The sequence below is a fragment of the Panthera uncia genome, chromosome A2 (assembly GCF_023721935.1).
Source record: "Panthera uncia isolate 11264 chromosome A2, Puncia_PCG_1.0, whole genome shotgun sequence".
In the NCBI taxonomy this organism is placed as follows: domain Eukaryota; kingdom Metazoa; phylum Chordata; class Mammalia; order Carnivora; family Felidae; genus Panthera; species Panthera uncia.
Window position 1 is genome coordinate 83,691,922 of NC_064816.1, and position 21,550 is coordinate 83,713,471.

The window sequence follows — 21,550 nt, forward strand, 5'->3', positions numbered from 1 at the left end:
ATTATAGTATATAATATTTATTATAGCATTTTTTTAAGTTTATTTATTTTGAGAAAGAGAGAGAGAGCAAGACAGGGATGGACAGAGAGAAAGGAAGAGAGAGAATCCCAAGCAGGTTCCATGCTGCCAGCACAGAGCCTGAAGCAGGGCTCAATCTCATAAACCATGAGATCATGACCAGAGCTGAAATCAAGAGTCACATGCTTAACTGACTGAGCTACCCAGGCGCCCTTATAACATTTGTAAAAAGCAAGAGAGAAACATAAAAGTATTCAAAGCCAAGGTTAGGCACTGCACACATGGATATCTGAGGTTATTTTTATTCCAGTGGCTAATTCAATATGTAAGACACATTTCAATTTCTCCTGATGATATTTTTACTTGACACTACATATTTTAGAAACTGACAAGGCAGATGTGACTCACACTTCTATATGTTAATACACAACACTATGTATGTTTTCTCCCAAAATAGTATTTTGAGCCCTAATCCTTCCCAGGGAAATTTCTATTTTATATCTAAAAATATACATATATAAAAGTGTATACACACACCATACATATATATGTGTATATAGGTATATATGTAATTTCCAATATGAGAAAATATTATAGCAAAACGTATTGTTTCAATTATATAAATATCTATTATCACTTTTTTCTCCTACAGTAAGAAACACCTGCAATAAGTTTTATAAAATGACCATGTAAATTACATTGTTAGTAGTATAGAGTATCATATATAGAACATTATTTTGCCATCTAATTAGAAAGATTTCTAAAATTTAATGCAAGAGTAATCTCAGTCATAAAACTGTATCGTGAAAATGCCATTGCATTTATTTTTAAATTATATTAACATTATATCAAAACGTAGGATTATGTAACCCACATACAGTGGGGCAAGAAAATATTAATACATACTAAATCATGGAGCATGCTTATTTGCATATAAGACTGAGTTGTCTGTTTTGTCCTCTTGCTCTGGTGCTCACAGTTTAGAAAAGGAGTTGTTAAAAGGAGCTGCATAAAACAGCCTAAATAAAGAGTATTTTTATTTAGTACTTAGCGATCACTATCTGGCCCCAATCTTAAGCATTTAATTTTAGTTCTCTGAGCCTAATTTTCTTAATCTAAGTAGGAAGTTTCAGAGGTAGTCTTCTTTAATGGAAGTTTCATGGAGTTGGATGAGAAGCAGGTTCAAGAATAAGAGAGGTTTCCAAATGGGCAGCTTCCCTCTCGCAGTCAAGTGGCTGAAATTGGCCTCAACTAGCCTACTTTCAATTCTCACTGTTTTCTATCCTTGGTCTCCATATGTAACATCATTTTTTTTTTATTTTTATTTTTTAACATTTATTTATTTTTGAGACAGAGAGAGACAGAGCATGAATGGGGAGGGTCAGAGAGAGGGAGACACAGAATCTGAAACAGGCTCCAGGCTCCGAGCTGTCAGCACAGAGCCCAACGTGGGGCTCGAACTCACGGACCGTGAGATCATGACCTGAGCCGAAGTCGGCCACTCAACTGACTGAGCCACCCAGGCGCCCCTGTAACATCATTTTAAGAAAGAAGTCATAATATTTTAAGCTTAAAATCCAATGGATTGGGGCACCTGGATGGCTCCAATGGATTGGGGCACCTGGATGGCTCAGTCAGTTAAGCGTCCGACTTGGGCTCAGGTCATGATCTCACGGTTTGCGAGCTCGAGCCCTGCATACGGCTCTGTGCTGACAGCTCACAACCTGGAGCCTGCTTCATATTCTGTGTCTTCCTCCCTCTCTGCCCCTCACCCGCTCGTCCTCTCTCTCTCTCAAAAATAAATAAACATTAATTTTTTGTTAATCCACTGGGTTATTAATACCTCTTGGGAAAGAGAATCCTCAGTCTCTCCTGCTCCTGGATGTCTTATAGTTTATGCCAACAATGCAAGGCTCTGGCTGCTCTTCACTTTGGCCATTTCTTAGGCTTGTGTGTATAGTGGGCAACCTAAAAGGATGAGGCAATTTCTCTCGGTAAGACAAGGAATAGGCTGGCTTACCATTTGCGATATAAGAGGTAGATTCAACAAGCTCAGTGTTCCTCACATGTGACTCAAACCCACTACATGTGCAGTTATCAGTGTAGGCCCATATCACATGATCCACATCAGAGTGGAGGGCAAGGTGAACTGATACAAATATGCTGACGTTCACACTGCCTGCTGTGGTGTGAGTAATAAAGTTCCCTGTCTTCGACCCAGGAGTGTCATATCAATGACTGGCATCTACAAAACAGTAACAAGTTAATTTATTAGCTTATAAATAAGGTAAAGTCAAATTCTGGGCGGGTACACACCCTATCACTAGACTTTTTGACTTAGATTTTCATTGATACTTAATATTGTTAAATGTTAAAACTAGACTAATAAAAATAGTAAGGTACTAAAACTGCAGACTAGACATTTAACATTTAATAGTACAATTAAATTAAAGAATCTAGAAGAGTGAATTGTTTTAAGAAAATTTATTACAAGATAAAGGTAGCACTAAAAATCAGAGTAAAGAAACATATTTCAACATAAAAATAACTATATATGGAAAACTCACAGATAACATCATACTCAGTAGTGAAAAGTTGAGAGCTTTTCCCCTAAGATCAGGAACAAGACAAGGATGTCCACTCTCACCGCTTTTATTCAACATAGTACTGGAAATCCTAGCCACAGCAATAAGACAACAAAAAGAAATAAAAGCCATCCAATTGGTAAAAAAGTAAAACTTCCACTATTTGCAGATGACATGATACTATGTATAGAAAATCCTAAAGACTCTATGAAAAAACTACTAGAACTAATAGATGAACTCAGGTCACAGATACAAAATCAATATACAGAAATCCATTGCATTTCTATACACTAACAATGAAATAGCAGAAATAAAAAATTGGAAAACAGCCCCATTTACAATTGCACCAAAAATAATAAAATACCTAGGAATAAATGTAACCAAGGAGGGGAAAGATCTATTCTCTGGAAACTGTAAAAACTGATGAAGAATGGAAAATAACACAAACTAAATGGAAAGATATTTCATGCTTATGGATTGGGAGACCAAATATTGCTAAAATGTCTACACTTCCCAAAGAAATTTACAGAATTAATGCAACTTCTATCAAAATACCAAAAGTATTTCTCACAAAACCAGAACAAAAATCCCAATATTTGGGGATGCCTGGGTGGCTCAGTCAGTAAGTGTCCGACTTTAGCTCAGGTCATGATCTCACGGTTCGTGAGTTTGAGCCCCGCATGGGGCTCTGGGCTCCTTGATAGCTCAGAGCCTGGAGCCTACTTTGGATTCTGTGTCTCCCTCTCTCTCTGCCCCATCCCCATTCATGCTCTGTCTCTCTCTGTCTTAAAAAATAAATAAAACATTAAAAAAATTAATAAAAAATCCTAATATTTGTATGAAACCACAAAAGACCCTGAATAACCAAAACAATCTTGAAAAAGAAAACAATTTGAAGTATCACAATCTGAGATTTCAAGATACACTACAAAGCTATAGTAATCAAACCAGTATGGTACTGGAGCACATGCGTGCATGCACACGCACACACACACATGCACACACACACACACACACGATACACAGATCAATGTAACAGAATCAAAAGCCCAGAAATAAACTCATGATTATACAGTCAACTAACCTTCAATAAAGGAGTCAAGAAGGCAAGAACATGCAATAGGAAAAAGAAAGTGTTTGCAACAAATAGTGTTAGGAAAACTGGGCAGTTACATGCAAAAGAAAGAAACTGGACCACATTTTTCTACCATACATAAAAATAAACTCAAAATGGATTAAATACCTAAATGTGAGACCTGAAACCATAAAAATCACAGAAGAGAGCACAAGCATCAATTTCTCTGACATCAGCCATATCAACATTTTTCAAAAATTTTGCCTCTCCTGAGACAGGGAGAAAAAAGCAAAAATAAACTACTGGGACTACATCAAAATAAAAAGCTTATGTGAAGAGAAGGAAACAATCAACAAAACCAAAAGACAATCTACTAAATGGGAGAAGATATTTGCAAATGGCATATCCAATAAAAGGTTAGTATTCACAACATATAAAGTCAGCACCCAGAAAACAACTAATCCAGTTAAAAATTGGCAGAAGATATGAACAGAGATTTATCCAGAGAAGATATACAGATGGTCAACAGACACATGAAAAGATGCTCAGCATCACTCAGCATCAGAGAAATGCAAATCAAAACCACAGTGAGATATCAGCTCACACCTATGAGAATGGCTAAAATCAAAAACACAAGAAACAAGAGTTGGTGAGGATGTGGAGAGAAGGAACCCTGGGCCACTGCTGATGAAAATGCAAACTGGTGCAGCCAGTATGGAAAACAGTAAATAAAAGTCCTCAAAAAATTGAAAATAGAATTATCATAAGATCAAGTAATTCCACTACTGTGTATTTACCCTAAGAATACAGAAATACTGATTTGAAAAGATATATGCACCCCTATGGCTACTGCAGGATTATTAGCAACATTTAAGATATGGAAGCAACACAAGTGTCCATCCATAGAAGAGTGGATAAAGATATGATATATACATAAAATGAAATATTACTCAACCATAAAAATAGTAAGACCTTGCCAGTTTCAACAATATGAAAGCATCTAAGAGGATATACTGCTAAGTGAAATAAGTCAATCAGGGAAAGACAAATACCATATGATTTCACTCATGTGGAATTCAACAAAGAAAACAAAGAAAAAAGAGGAAAAAAACTAAACTCTTAAATATAGAGAAGAAACTTATGGTTAGCGGAGGAGAGGAGGATGAGAGGATGGGTAAAATAATAGATGAAGAGGATTAAGAATAAACTTGCTGTGATGAGCACTGTGTAATGTATAGAATTGTTGAATCACTATACTGTATGCCTGGAACTAATATAACACTGTATATTAATTATATGGGAATTATAATAAAAATAATTTAAAAAGAGAGTGAAAAGAATGAATTACTTAGTAAATAATGTGGCGGCAAGTGGTCATGCATTGTGAATATGTAAAATTAAACCCTTCACCTCACAATACACCAAAAACTAATAATAATAATGACAGATAAATAAGTGACCTAAAGTGAAGAATAAAATTACATGTTTATAAGAAATGTGGAAGGCTATTTTTATAATATAAATGTAAAAAGGACTTCCTTAGCAAAATAATCATAGTAAGAAATCAAAAAATACTTGGGAGCAAATGAAAATAAACCCATTTAAAAGCTTTGGGATGTAGCAAAAGCAGTTTTAAGAGGGCAGTTTATAACAACATAGGCTTATCTCAAGAAACAAAAATCTCAAATAAGCAACCTAAACTTTTGCTTGAAGGAACTTGAAAAAGAAGAATAAACAAAGCCCAAAGTTAGTACAAAGAAGGAAATAATAATTATCAGAGCAGAAATAAATGGAAAAGAAAACAACAGAAAAAGATCAATGAGACTCAAAGCTGGTTTAGACTCATCAAGAAAAAAAGAGAGAGGATTCAAATAAATAAACAAAAAAAGACAGAGAAGCTACAACCAATTACACAGAAATTCAAATAATTTAATACAATAAAAAATTATATGCCAACAAATTGGACAACCTGAAAGAAATAGATAAATTTCTAGAAACAGAATCTTCTGAGACTGATTCACAAAGATATTTAAGATCAATTACTGGTAACAAAATTGAATCCGTAATCAAACAAATCCCAACAAACTAAAGTCCAGGACCAGATGATTTCACAGGTCAATTCTAATGAACCTTTTAAAAAGAATTAATACCTTTCTTTCCAAACTGCTAAAAAAAAAAAAAAAAAAAAAAAAAAAAAAAAATCAAGGAATTTTTCCAAATGCATTCTATGAGACAACATTACTTTGATACCAAAACTAGACAAAGACACTACAATAAAAGAAAATTACATACCAATATCCCAGATGAGCATATATACAAAAACATCAACAAGATATTACCAAACCAAATTCAACAACACATTAAATTAAAACGATCATTATAACTATCATAGGGATTCATTCCAAAGATGCTAGGATGGTTCAATATACACAAATTGATCAATGTGATTTACAAAATTAAGATTAAAAACTAAATGATTAGGGCGCCTAGGTGTCTCAGTCGGTTGGTCGTTCAACTCTTAATGTCTGCTCAGGTCATTATCTCGAAGTCATGGGATTGAGCCCTGCATCAGGCTCTGTGTTGAGTGTGTAGTGTGTTCAGGATTCTCTCTCTCCCATCTCTCTCTACGCCTCCCCCACTTGCATGCACGCGCGCGCCCTCTGTCTCTCTCTCTCAAAATAAATAAATAAGCATTTAAAAAAAAAAACCACAATATTTCAAGATTCAAGAAAAACACTTGACAAAATTAAACCCATTCTCAATAGAATGGGTATAGAAGGAATACCTCAACGTAATAAAGGCTATATATACGACAAACCCTCTGCCAAATTCATACTCAGTGGTGAAAACTGAAAGCTTTTCCCCTAAGATCAGGAACAAGACAAGGATGTCCATTCTCATCACTTTTATCCAACATAGTACTGGAAGTCCTGGCCATAAAACCAGACAAAAAATAAATAAATAAAAGCCTTCCAAACTGGTAAGAAAGAAAAAAGAAAACACTGTCCATACTTGCAGATGGCATGATACTATATACAGAAAACCTTAAAGACTCCACCAAAAAACTATTATATCTAATACATGAATTCAGTAAAACTTCAGAATACAAAATCAATATACAGCAGTCCACTGCATTTCTATACACGGATTGCTATCAAATAGCAAAAAACAGAAATATGTGTAACAATCCCATTTACAACTGCATCAAAGAGAATAAAATACTTAGGAATAAGTTTAACCAAAGAGGTGAAAGACCTGTACTCTTAAAACTTTAACACATTGATGAAATAAAGTGAAGGATACACAAATAGAAAGGTTAACCATGCCCATAGATTAGAGAATTAATATTGGTGTTTTTTGGGTTTTTTTTAATTTTTTTTTAACATTTATTTATTTTTGAGACAGAGAGACAGCATGAACAGGGGAGGGTCAGAGAAAGAGGAAGACACAGAATCTGAAACAGGCTCCAGGCTCCGAGCTGTCAGCAGAGAGCCCGACGTGGGGCTGGAACCCATGGACTGCGAGATCATGACCTGAGCCGAAGTCAGATGCTTAACCGACTGAGCCACCCAGGCGCCCCAAGAATATTGTTAAAATGTACATGCTACTCAAAGCAATGTACAGATTCAATGCAGTCTCTATCATAATACCAACACTGTTTTTCAAACAAGTAGAACAAAAATATCCCAAAATTTGCATGGAACCACAAAAGACCCCAGATAGCCAAAGCAACCTTGATAAATAAGAACAAAGTTGGAGGTATCACAATTCCAGATTTCAAGATATACTACAAAGCTATCACAATCAAAACAGTATGGTATTGGCACAAAAACAGACACACATAGATCAATGGAACAAAGCCCAAAAATAAACCCACACATCTATGGTCAATTAATCTGTGACAAAGAGGCAAGAATATGCAATCAGGAAAAAACAGTCTCTTCAATAAATGGGACTAGGAAAACTGGACAGCTACATGCAAAAGAATAAAACTGAACCACTTTCTTATATCATACACAAAAATAAACTCAAAATGGATTAAAGACTTAAATCATAAAGCTCCTAAAAGAAAACATAGGCAGTAATCTCTTAGACATCAACCTTAGCAGTATTTTTCTGGATCTGTCTCCTCAGGCATTAAAACAAAAGCAAAAATAAACTATTCCAACTACACCAAAATAAAAGGCTTTTGCACAGCAGAGGGAACTGTCAACAAGACAAAAAGACAACCCGAATAAAAGAAAATACTGGTAAATAATATAGCCAATAAGAGATTAATATCCAAAATATGTAAAGAACAGATACAACAAAACTCCCTAAAAAACAAATAATCCAATTAAAAAATGAGCAGAGAACGTGAATAGACATTTTTCCAAAAGAAGACACAGAGATGGCCAATGGAACATGAAAAGATGCTCAACATCACTAATCATCAGGGAAATGCAAATCAAAACCACAATGATTTCACCTCACATCAGTCAGAATGGCTAGTATAAAAAGGCAAGTGTTGGCAAGGATGTGAAGAAAAGAGAACCATCCTGCACTGTTAGTAGGAATGTAAACTGGTGCAATTACTGTGGAAACAGGATAAAGTTTCCTCAAACATTAAAAACAGAATTACCATAAATGATCCATTAATTCCGCTACTGGGTATTTATCTTAAAAGTAAAGAAGCACTAATTTGTAAATACATATGCATCCTTATATGCAGCATTATTTACAATAGTTAAGACATGGAAGCAACCCAAGCGTACATCAAGAGATGGATGGATAAAGGAGATATAGTACATATACAGAAGGGAATACCACTCAGCTATGAATCTTGCCATTCATGACAAGAATGATGGACCTAGAGGGTATTATGCTAAGTGAAATAAGCCAGAAAAAGACAAATACCATATGATTTCATTTTTATGTGAAATCTAAATAACAAATGAGCAAACAAACAACAAAAAAGAAAGAGACTTATAGAGAACTGATGGCTGCCAAAGGGGAAGGGTTGGGGGGGGGGGGGAATGGGTAAAATGCACAAAGGGGATTAAAGGGCACAGAGCTCCAATCGTAAAATAAGTAAGTCACAGGGATGAAAAGTGCAGCATAGGGAATCCATTCAGTACTGTAATACACTTATTGTGGCGAGCATTTCATAACATATGTAATTGTTGAATGACTGTTATACATATGAAACTAATGATATATTCTATGTCAATTACACAGCAATCAAAATTTTTAAAAAAGCAAAAAAGAAAAAGACATGTCTGAAAAGATACTAAGTCGTTAGTATGAAGTGCATGGGGGAGAGAAAGCTATTTCTCTTCAGACACTTCAGTACTGTATGGATTGTTATATACGTAACAGATACATATGTATCTGTTATATATATATATATATATATATATATATATGCACATATATATATATATATGCACATATATACTACTTCTATAATTGAAACTATTGGAGTTAAGTTTTAAAAGTAAAATAAACAGCAATTAAGAAAAGAAAAGGGAGAAAATAGCAGACCAGATGATGTAAATTCTAGTTATTTTGTATTGCTGGGTCTCCAGCAACTGACCCAAAAACTGATGAATTTTACTCAAAGCCACAGATTCAAAAGTTCTGAAGGAGGAAACATTGGTACCTGAGGGATCAGTAGAGAAGGTGTCCTGAAGACTCGCATGGCCACACTGTGCTAGTCAGTAGGACTGATACTTCTTAATGATGGTTAGCAGCACCTGAGAACATTGATCCTTATGTCTCTTGATGAGAGAGCCCCGAGACCTCTTTGCTCAGTAATGAATGCAAAAAGAACTAGCTATCTTGTGTAATATGAGGAAAATTAGCTCTGGAAAAGACGATCAGAGATCAAGAAATCTAATAACATTGGTGTTTTCTGGTAGAGAGAGAAAGATATATATCCTACACAGAGGTATATTGCCACGCATGAGCCTAAGCAACTACAAAGTTGTGTGATGAAAAGGCAGTAAAAGAAGCAATACTTAAGGAAGAAAAGCCTTATACAATAGTAATCACAAAATTATTGAGATGTTTTACATTGTTTCATACTGACTTCTTGAAATCCACTGTTTTTTTGCACTTAAAATAATCTTAGGTTAAGTTAGCCACAGTGCTCATTAGCCACATTTGTCCAGTGACAATCTTATCAGACAATGAATCTCGAGAGAAAGAGCAGAATATATGAGAAGCTGGTCAGAATATAAACTGATACAAATGCCTGAAGAACAAATTTAAGATATAGATAACCGAAGGTCCAGCAATCCCACTCATGGGAATGTAGCAAAGGAGTCTACACCAAACTGTTGGGAGAAGCAAGGATTAACAACCACCTTAGATGTTCATAATGTTCACAGAGTAAAGTCTTTGCATTCCCTGGCAGGAATGTAATAGTATTTCTGGCAGCTGCAGCAAGTATGCTTTATGTCCTCACATTCACTATATATGAAGGCAGGTGCATCACTCACTCTCTTTCACGTGTAAACAAATGGTGACCAGTTGGTGGACTTATCTGGAAAGAAAAATAATGCGATGATGCTGGCCTCTACGCTCTGAACCTCTTCATCTGCCCATCCTTCTAAGTCCAACCATGTAACACATCCACCACTGTTCTGTGAGCTCCAAATGTGACCTTGCTTTGATGCAAATATTAGCAAATTTGCTGATATTAAAGTCCTAGTAATCACCAACTGACACAACTTACAGGTAAGAGAGGACACAACAAGAGGCATTTGTTTTTGAGTTCCCTAGGTCACTCAAACATATTACAGGAGAGAGGGGCACGGGCTCAGCCTCTAGGGCTTGATAGCTGCCCCCCTCTGATAGTCATTTTCCTGATCTCTAAAATCACTGTAAAACCTACCCAACAAGGCTGTTGTGAGGAAAAGGACTGTCTAATACCAGCCTGTAGCAAAAGGGGGAAAAAAAAGAAAAAAAAAAACAAAAAAACAGCAACAACGATAGCAGTTTACCTTTTCCCATAATGCCTGGACAATATTTTCTCTAGAAATCATCTATTTGCCTTTAATAGTCAAACAAAATGGTAATAAAAGAAATATAAGTCAAAGGAACAATATGATAGCAATTTTAGACTTCCAGATTAACAAAGATCATTTTAAATGTTTTTCTTCAAGTATGGAGAAGATTCAGTAAAAAAGGAATCACGTGACACCAGTGGTGGCAGTGTTAACTGCCTTACGTCGCCAAAGAGAATCTGACACTGCAAGGTCCTTGTCCCCTCCTTCAGTAACATCAGTACTGGCAAGCTTTCCTTGGGAAACAGTGAAAATACAATATATTTGCATCCAAAAATATTACTCATTTATAAGGAAAAAAATGAAACCTAAATCCCTAATATGAGAAGAATGTGTATCCATGTATCCAAAAAATTAAGTAATATTTAAATTAATATTGAAAGAACATACCCATGTATCCAAAAAAATTAAGTAATACTCATTTTAATAATATTTAAGAAGAGTTTAATCATGTGAATAAATGTTATATAATCACCTGTTAAGATTGGGATAGAGAACTATCATATAGAATAGAATATTAAGCACGTAAAAAGGCATAGAAAAAAGACTAATGGAGAAATTGCTTTTTGACTAAATTTGTTTAAACAAAAATCTATTTTAAATCCCTATTTGGATTTTCTGACTAAATATACACTTAATATAAAGGCAACATATCAAAAGTCTCCTAAGACTTAAGAACCAAAAATTTTGCTTCTACCCACAAACTTGTCAACTTTCTCATGTAAGCTAAAAAGGGCTAGCAGGCGTCCCTCTCTGCCAGCGAAGTCAGAAGTATTCACAGGGAATGCAGATCTCCACTAGGTGATTATTTTAAAAATAATTATTGGTAGAAGAGTTTCCTACTTATTGATTTTTTATTATTCTTTCAGTCTTCAGTTTGGTGTGTATGTATGTACTTATGTGCTTTTGGGTGCTGAGAGATATGTGTGTGAGTGTGTGTGTGTATTTATAATTTTTAAAGAGTTAAGTAATCGTTTTTAAAGTAAAAGCTGGATATGTGTTTGCCAAACTAAGAAACACAGTGCACGCCCATTACGCTTTCCTTGAGTATTTGATAGACAATGCAGAAGCCACCTCGGCTAGAGAACAAAGATCTGAAGGGATCCCAGTTACACCAGTGGGTCTTAATTGGCTCAAAAGGCCCATTTGTTGCCTGGTGACAAATATATGCTAGCTATTCCTACATCATTTAGGCCATGCATAATTATCTTACTAAGGAAGCAAAATTGCGACCCTAGAACTTCCTGAAACATGAGGAGACATGGTTTTAAGTTTCATTCCTGTAGTACAAAACTCCTTTTGAAAGGTATAGTAAAAACATTAAGATAAACACCCACTATGAGTAATTATGAGTCCTTTTTTGCATTTGAACTGAAGTAGAACTGTTAAAATTCACTAGGTAAATGGATTGTTAATTTAGGCTGTTTTTCTCAGGATGCTTCCAAATTCTCTAAGACTAGCTCTTTCAGAAAGCCTTGCTGCTGCTGCTTTTAAAATTAATAACATGTGTCCTGAGCTACCAGAAGTTAAAGCCTAGAAGCCTTTTTCCTTGCTATCAGAGGCTAATGGATTACAGTGTCATTTATACAAACTTGGCATCAAACAGTTAAACCTTGAAGCTTAGGCTGAAGCCTGGCTACACCCCAGGGCCCTCAGGCAGCCCTTGGCACAGCTCAGGTGTTGTGGGGGATGCTGTGCATGAGAAACAGGAAGCAACCTCAGAGACAGGTGTGTTTGAGGACTGTGCGGGGGAGGGGGAAATACTCTCTGTAGCTCCATAACCCATATAACCAGCCCTTCTCACCACCAGAGGAACAGAATAGCGAAAGGGGAAGGCGGGGTGGTACCCACGGGAAAAGAGGTGCTGCCTCACAGTGATTAGGTACAGTGGAAGCAGAGGCTTATAATATGAAGCTAAATGTGCTTTATCAGAAAAATACATGGAAACAGTTGAATCCTTACTTAGAAATACCATTTATTTGCATTGCAGGCATAAAGTCTGAGTATTTTCTGAGCGTGCCCTCTAAAACTAGAATGAAAGAGCAGAAAATATTAGGTAACAAGAAACAAATATCAAGCAGAGGGGAGAAAGCACAGAAATACGGCAACAATCAGGGAGAAGATGCTTTCCTAATCGCTCCTAACGGAAGGCAATGAGCAGAGATTAGCAGTTAAGAACTCTGGGACAGCACCACGACTTAAGCCTATAAATCGTATCTACAATTTTCTAGAAATATATGTGCACGTATGCACACACATATGCAAGCACAATGTGCCTTCTTTTCAACTAACTCCTTCTGCCAATCCTCTGAAGTCCTTTGGGGTAATAGTAATAGGGATACTTGAACAGTGATTAACTCAACTAACATCATTCACTCCCTTGATACTGGGTCAGCCAATGGACGTTACCTAAAGACCAGAGGGCACTAAGGCTAACTGAAAACTTGATACGGATTAGCACAGTTAAACTAAGCTAGGAGCCCTAGCCAACCGCTTTTGTTAACACCAGATTTTTTTCTCCTCTGAAACATGATCTCCTCTGAAACATGTATATACAGACACATTTGTACAAACAAAGACATACACAGACACATACACACTCAAGTCCTCCCTCCACACTACAGTGTTTTGTTTTCTTTTTTTAGCGTGCCCAAAATACATTTTAAATGCAGACATTATGTTTTGTTTTTAGTGATGCAATTTGTTTTATAAGTATTAAACTGCACTGTGTTGACACCTTAAGACTCCTCATTAAAGGGTACAATTCTGTAAGTCTATGAAATACAAAATTTTCTGCTTCATGAATACACAACCAAAAACAACTCTTCTAAATATATGGAAGAAATTTAAGGTTTGCTTTTTGTTTTGCTTTTGCATTGAATCCAAAACACTGCAAGTAATAATTATAGTTGTTACCATTCAGGAAGTGCTGAGGGAAACCAAATTTTATCTGCCTTTTCAGTGGATCTTAGTTAACTTTATTCATCACAGATAAAGAAGATAAAAATGTGCTTAAATCTTTAGAAACAATACTTTCATATGGTGTTAATAATGTCAAAGCAACCTAAGTCTTTTAAAGGTAAAAGAATAAAAATTGTATATGGTTTATTCTTTTAAAAAACTTAACTTGAAAACAACACCAGAATCTCTAAAGCTTCTTTTGTGTAGTTGCCAAAATCTGTTCAATTTTTCCATTCCAATGAATCACAAAATCAAAGAGCACAGAAAAAAATAATCCTTAAGTATTTTTGATGTGTGTAAGACAATGAACAATTACTTCAAATTCAATGTCTAAATATTTATTAACCATCTGACACAGCAGCAAGCGTTTAATCCCTGTTACCCAAGATCCAAATATTCATTCCAATAGCCCTAACACATTACTAACGCTTATAGATTCATTCTTCTCTAACTGTTAGGTAGAAATTTGCCATCTGCTGTTAGGTCATTTACATTTGGAGAAAAGGTCTCATCATCCCATAAAAAAAATAAAAGTAAATAAAAACACAATCTCTTGACATCAGTTACTGAACCCCAGGTATCTTTTTTTTTTTTTTTTTTTGGCACATTTCTTAAACAGTACTCTATTATATTTAAGCCAGATAACAGTCCCAAAGAGAATTATAAAAAGTCTAGACATAGTATGTTTCAATCAGTATTTTCTAATAAGCAATATTATACTAAGTTCTTAAGAATTTTGTAAAATAACAGACCTCATGTTGTTTTGGGATCTGCAAGCAACCAAAACTTTCTTTAAGGTAGGAGAGACAGAAGGGATTGGAGATAATGGGAATGGTAAATTAGAACCTTATTTGGCGTTAATGAGTGAAAACCAGATACGATTCCAAAGCTACAGGTCTTTAATTCATGAAGGAATGCGTTAATTGTTATTTTAAATTGTCAACTTATTTCATCTTCTTACTTCTGGTGCATAATCCAGAAAAATACAAATTACATGAAACTTTAGTAATAAACTAAGCATGTAATAAGTAATTGAAACTTCTTCTATGACATCACTATTGATATACCTTCTTTACTAGAAATGTTTTTGTCTATTTTTTGGAGGTTTTTTTTGTCTAGAAATTTGGTTAACAAAATATTTCACAATAAACATGATAGAGTCACATCCGTAAATAATATATAAATTGCTTACCTCAGTCAAGTGTGGCATAGGGTTAAATCCACAGAGATTACACACTTGATTCTTGCATTCGGTGCAAGTATTGAAGTTAGGAGGATCCTTAGAACCTATATTGAGTTCAGTCTTGCAGAGAGGACATGCTGATTCTGGTTTGGGAGTTTTCTCCAATTTGGGGGGAAGGACAGCCTTTTGAGGCTCAGCTGTTAGAGGTTTGCTATCCTTAACAGGCAGAGGCTTCTTTTCTGTTTCTGTTCTTTTTACTGTTGGAACTAGTTCAGATTTGGGTTCTAATTTTTCAACTACTGGAGCTTTTGCTTCCTTTTTCACAGGTACAACCTTTGCAGGTGCCGGTGGTACCTGACCTGTGGATTTGGGTGGCCCCTGAGAAGGAGGTGGCTGTGAAGGAGGAGGGCCCTGTTTTGTTGGGGCTCCAAGAGCACTCTGAGATTGAGACCCAGGCTGGCCTGCTGTGGAGATTAAATTTGATGCCTGGCTGAAGATTGATGCTCCAAACCCAAAGAGTTTTCCAGTCACAGTTTCTTGAGGAGTCGTGGGCTGCGATTTAGGGGCATCGGTAATACTTCCCAGATTCAGACTGAAACGTCGCGACTGCTCCTGAGGCTTTGGGGGCTGCTGAGCTGTGGGGGCAGTTTGGCCAGTGGGAGGTCTTGGGCCTGCGGGTGGAGGTGACCCTTTTGGCATCGGCTTGGCATCTGGCTTAGGACTCATTTTGGTTTGTGCTTTCTTGGGCTCTTCTCTCTTCTGAACTGGATCAGCTTGTTTTTGACCTTTGCCCTCTGGGCTGGGCCCAGGATGTGAAATAATTTTCGAATCTGATGCAGGTCGGGGTATGACTTTAGAATCAAACGGGGTGACTTTTTCTCCCGTTGGTGGAAAACTCTGGGAGGGTTTGGCAGCGTCTGTTTTTAGAGGAGGGGTTATTATCTCTTGATCTTCCAGCTGTACTTTGGGGCTTGGAATATCAGGTTGTGCTGCTACTGACGATGAAGACGAGACATCTGTGGCTGGCTTTCCCGTCTTGGGCTGCTTTGGTTTATCATCAGCCACGGGGACCTCGGCCTGCTCAGAGGGAACCGAGGGCTCTTTGGGAGGGGCTGGCTTGGGCGAAGGCTCCGCCGCTGGAGGTTGCCTGGCGGCAAGTGGGGGAGAGCCGTGAATGGTCGGTTGTTTCACTAGAGGTGGGGGCCTCTTAGACTCAGGTGCCTTCGAGATCTCCTGCTTGGGTACAGTATCCTTCTTTGGAGAAGTGTGCTGTGGCTGTGGGGATGGTTTGCCCACGGCAGATGCAGGACCAACAGGGGCAATCTTCGGTTTAGGCTGAGGAGATAAGGGAACTGGAGCCAGGTCACCTCCGAGAGCTCTTTTCATCTGACAGTTTAAACAGAGCCACTCTTTTATCTAGAAATAATATAAAATAATGGTCAGTGAGAGAGTAACAATGTGAAAACACAAAAACATTTTTAAAAATGCATGGTACCATTTGACGCTATGTCGCTCATCATTTGAAACAAAATATAGATCAAATTAGTTCACTTAGTTTATATTAAAATATTAACATGTTGGGGCACCTGGGTGGCTCAGTAGGTTAAGCATCCGACTTGGGCTCAGGTCATGATCTCAAGGCTAGTGAGTTCAAGACCCGCATGGGGCTCTGTGCTGACAGCTCAGAGCCTGGAGCCTGCTTCGGATTCTGTGTCTCCTTCTCTCTCTGCTCTTCCCTGCTCATGCTCTCTCTCTCTCTCTCAAAGGTAAATAAACATTAAAAAAAATTAATAAAATTAAAAATAAAATGTTAATTATACTGAAATATAATTAATGAACCTCAGAGACTTAAACACTGTATATTTTAAGGAAAATAAAAAGTAAACATAAAAAGATTTTTTATTCTAATATTAATTTTGTTGTTCTTTGCCTTTGATTCACTGAAAGCATGTTTACCACTAGAAACAGAAAACACTGTATCATAAAAAGAAGAGTTATAACATAATAGATTCCATAAATCAGTTACATTAGATATTTTCTCTATTGATGGCTCATGAACAGTTTTCAGTTATACAACCCAGAGTACGCTTGTCAAATAATTAACACATTGCTAATTTCTTAAATTAGCAGAGCATTACATTCCCCTCCAAGGCAACATAATCAAATGTGTGAAAACAAAAATTATTAACCACACTGGGTTAGAAAGAAAACATTCTCTATTAAGAAAATAAGGAAAAAATAATGGCATCCCTTCAAATTATCATAAATAATACCATGATTTTACAGAGGAAATATTTTTTCTTTAAAGTTTTATGAATATACTAGAAAGAGCAATATAACTAAGCAATATATTGATTTAACTGGTGAGATACGTATACATGTGAAATATACATAACACACACACACACAGCTTTAGGAGTAAGTTGATCTGCTCATTTCATGTCACATCAATTATGAAAAGGAGACAGTGAATTCCATACTTATTTCAGAATATAATTTAAAACTACCTATGTCTAACATTTACTTTTTTTTTTTTTTTTTTTTTTTTTAAGAACAAGAGAGAGTGCACTAGTGGGGGAGAGGGGCACAGGGAGAGAGAGAATCTTAAGCTAAGGGCTCCGTGCTCAGCACGAAGCCCAACATGGGACTGGATCAAGAGTCGGCCACCCAACTGACTGAGCCACCCAGGTGCCCCTTCACCTCTTTTTTAAATTTCAAAATAATTTATGCTTATAATACAAAATTTTAAATATTTCCAAAATCATTTAGAATGTCAAATTCTATGTGATGTAATCTTTTCCACCCAAAGTAACCAGTGTTACCAGTTTGGCACTGAGGTTCTTTGTACAGAATTCTACATGGTTGAAAACTAAATATATGGAGCATTGATACCAGAAAAGTTTTCTATAGTACAAAAGTGTCAAGTGTTAGGCTGGCAAAAAAACATACACTTTACCTGCAAAGAATTTTCTTTTGAAAAGAAATGGAACTAACTTTTCCCAAGCTCTTAATTTTTTTTTAATTATTTCACAGTTGATACTGTTAAGCATTTAAAAAATTTTTAATGTTTATTTATTTTTGAGAGAAAGAGAGACAGAGCATGGGTGGGGGAGGGGCAGAGAGAGAGAGGGAGACACAGAATCCGAAGTAGGTTCCGGTCTCCGTGCTGTTAGCACAGAGCCCGACGTGGGACTTGAACTCTTGAGCCCTGAGATTATGACCTGAGCCGAAGCTAGACACTTAATCAACTGAGCCATCCAGGCACCCCTATTAAGTTTTCTAATAAAAAAAAATTTTTTTTAATTCAAAAAATTTTTTAAATTTTACTGAATTTTTTCTTAATTATTAAAAAGGCTTTAAAATAAAAAGCACACAGAAGTTATTTAAACTCATTCGCCAGTATGAAAGGACTTATTTTGCAATCTCATGGTCAAGTAAACTTTTGTTTAGAGAAGATTAAAAAAGATTCTCAACTCTAACATCTTATTTCTGTTTAAAAGTGTGAATCATAAAGTAAAATTAAAATATTTGTTAAAAATAGGTAGAAAGTAACAGAAGTAAAGAGAACATAGACCAACTTGCAGCATGAATGAGAATTGGTTTTCTTTTGGTGTACAATATTTTAAAGCATAAGTGTTAAACTTATGAATTTTTTGTTTTTAAGGAATACAGAAAATAAATTGATGGAAATATTTACTAAAAACTTGTAAAAAAATAGGTAGAAAGTACTTGAGCGTTCATTACATTTATTTTCAATATGGCAGTTGAAGATCTACGTACTTTTATATTATCTTTATGTTTCTGTATGTTTGAAGCATCTCACATAATAACTTTTTATACATATAAATATTTGAATCCCAAAAGAGAAACAATTGCTACTGAAAAGGTAAGCTAGAATGTTAGGAAACTTTCACCCGATTTTACCCCCTTCTTGATGGACAGAAATTCCTCCAAATATGCATCTACCTACTTGACCATCTCCCCTACTCTCAATGACACTTGTGCTGTTCTATTGTTTATTTTTTCTCATTTGTCTTTTTCCACAGCCTTCACTGACACCAAAGCACCTTATAATCATGCAAACAAGATAAAAGAAACTATAATTAAAAGCATAATTTTTTACCTAGTCTCTCTCATTGATTTTTTTCTACAAAATATTATGAGATGTACATCCATAATAACCACCTTAAATCACAAACTCCTAGGGTTAGTGACTTGCATTATAGTTAAATTGCTCTTCTTCTTTTTGACAAGTGTTATGGCCAAAGTCGATGTAAAATTCATACGCTTATTCGTTTTTAATTTTTTTTAAGTAAGCTCTACTTTAGCCCAACATGGGGCTTAAACTCATAACTCTGAGATTGAGTCTCATGCTCTACTAACTGAGCCAGCCAGGACACCCCATCTATTCATTTCTTTATTCAAGTATTTATCGGGTAACTTCTACTTGGCCTATGGCACTGAATAAAAGAGAAAAAATCTCTAGTCTCCTGGAGGCTGGATTACAGAAGAAAAATCAGATAAGAAACAAGTTAACATGTAATATAACTTCAAGGTTATTACAGGTATATATTAAGTGTCATCAGATATAGTATCAGATACTATATCTGATGATACTGTAATGACTCCTTTTTTCCTTTCATCCTGCGAGGAAACTTCCTAGTTTCCTTCCACTCTCCCCCTTGAACACTTCCTTGGATTCATTTGGTTTTTTCAGCAAAATATTCAGTCTCTGTGCAATGTGAACGTTGGAGTTTCACACATAGCTAGCCAGTAGGCTCTCACTCCACCTTGAACCACTGCAAAATTAGTACACTACCATAGCATATCAAATGCATAATTTATATTAAAACTTGGAAACATTCTATATTGCCCTTATTCCAAAATCAAATGTGTCCTTCTAGTTTATGAATGCATATGACTCTTGTTTCCACATAAGGACACAAAGGAGAGTCAGGAAGAGAGGTAGAAAACCCAAGTCACCTCTTCTTCTCTTTTTCTCTTAATACACCCTTTTTTTTGAGAGATTCCACGGTCTCAACTTTTATTCTTTTAATGACCATATTTTCTTCACTTTGATAAACAACACATAAAAACCATTTTGACGCCTCCATGTTCCTCCTCGCCACTAGAATACAGGTTAAAATCATTGTAGAGATCACAGTATGAAAAGCTTTTTATCCTCTTAGGATTTTTTTAGAAAGAGCCTCCTTTATATTTAATTCTACTGGCCACATCCATTGAAAATAGAAATGATTTGCATCTCAGCACTTAATCTAGTCCTGGAAACAGTGGCATTTCCAACTCCCTGATCAACTGGAAAACAAAAACAAAAGCAAACCTCCCATACACTGAGAAAATGAAAAAGTCCACAACCTGCCCCCCGCTGCACCCCACCTCCAGCATCACAAACCACCTTTAACTTTTCTGTGGGGCCGTGTCTTTCACGATGCACACAGAGAAGTAACAGTGCCTTTGGCCTCTCAGTCCTTGGCATTATAAATCCCATAGTATTTGCACTGCATTCTCCATTATTCAAGTGTGTCTACGCTGCTTATGAAACGTACTTTCCCATTCATCTTTGCACGTTTCCAAAGCCACTGTCCCTCACTTGGCCTTTGTGATTGCTCAGGTACTTTACCCCTCACAAAAACATAACCCAGGCAAAACGAACAACCACAGAAGGGGGTGACTCTAACTACTTCCCCTCACACCTCGATGCCTCTCCCAAAACTGTGAAATAAAGTTAATCTTTTGCAGGAAATTGAAAGTATCTCATTTCCTTAATGTTATCATGCTAGCACTTATATCATCCTTCTATTTCCGAATCTATATCCCCTAAAAAGATGGTAAGCAACGAATGGTAAGGACTTTCTATCTAGGAGTCTTTCTATCAACCCCCTGGGGTCTAACTAACGCTTTAAGCATGATAGATGTCCACCGTTTTTGAGCTGGTTTGAATGAAATAAATTAACTGAGAATGTCTGTGCTCTTCAAGCTACAACTTTCCTGTATTTACTCTGCTACTTCCCACTGTTTACTCAGTTTGTATGACAGGCTTCGGCCTTCACTTTCTGGTTACATGCCAACCTCCCCAGAACCTGACTGGATACCTCTGCCCATGGACAATCTATTCCCATTTTGATTCAAACTGAAAAGAGTCCCTCATAATCACCATACCTGTTAACCATACATATTTTCCCTGCCCAGAGGCAACTACTGCCTTGCTTCATTTCTAAAATTAAGCATTTGTCTCTAAGTCTGAGGAAAATTAACCTGAATTAATTGCCATCAGTGCCTCAGACACTCGCTGCCCGTTCCATTTGGTACCCATGCCTGTAATACAGTTGGTTCTCCTATTTCTACATGATGGGGTCTTCGGTCCAATGTAGCCATAAACAAGGATCTTAGAACACTTCAGTCCTTATGACTTCTTCCCCATGCCACAGAAGTCAGACAATATTCAAGGCCAAGGCTGGTTCACAGAAGAAACCCTCCACCAATATTTCATCAACAAGTTTCCAGGTCCCTTGCCACAACTAACACCTATTCCCTAACATTACACTATACTCATCCACATCCACCTGATAAATGATGGCAAAAATGAAAGAGACAATACCAGGGAAGCCTATAATTATATCGATGTGTCCAAGAACTCTTATCTTCAATATATAAACAT

The 21,550-nt window shown here is 36.3% G+C and overlaps 1 protein-coding gene across 1 annotated transcript in view; it reads right to left on the bottom strand.

Moving 5' to 3' along the window:
- PCLO (piccolo presynaptic cytomatrix protein) overlaps positions 1–21,550 on the bottom strand; it is a 424,370-nt gene that overhangs the window by 379,996 nt on the left and 22,824 nt on the right. The window contains exon 3 of the mRNA XM_049641366.1: positions 14,881–16,287. Coding sequence (XP_049497323.1) covers positions 14,881–16,287 — 1,407 coding nt within the window. The remainder of the gene's footprint in view (positions 1–14,880; positions 16,288–21,550) is intronic.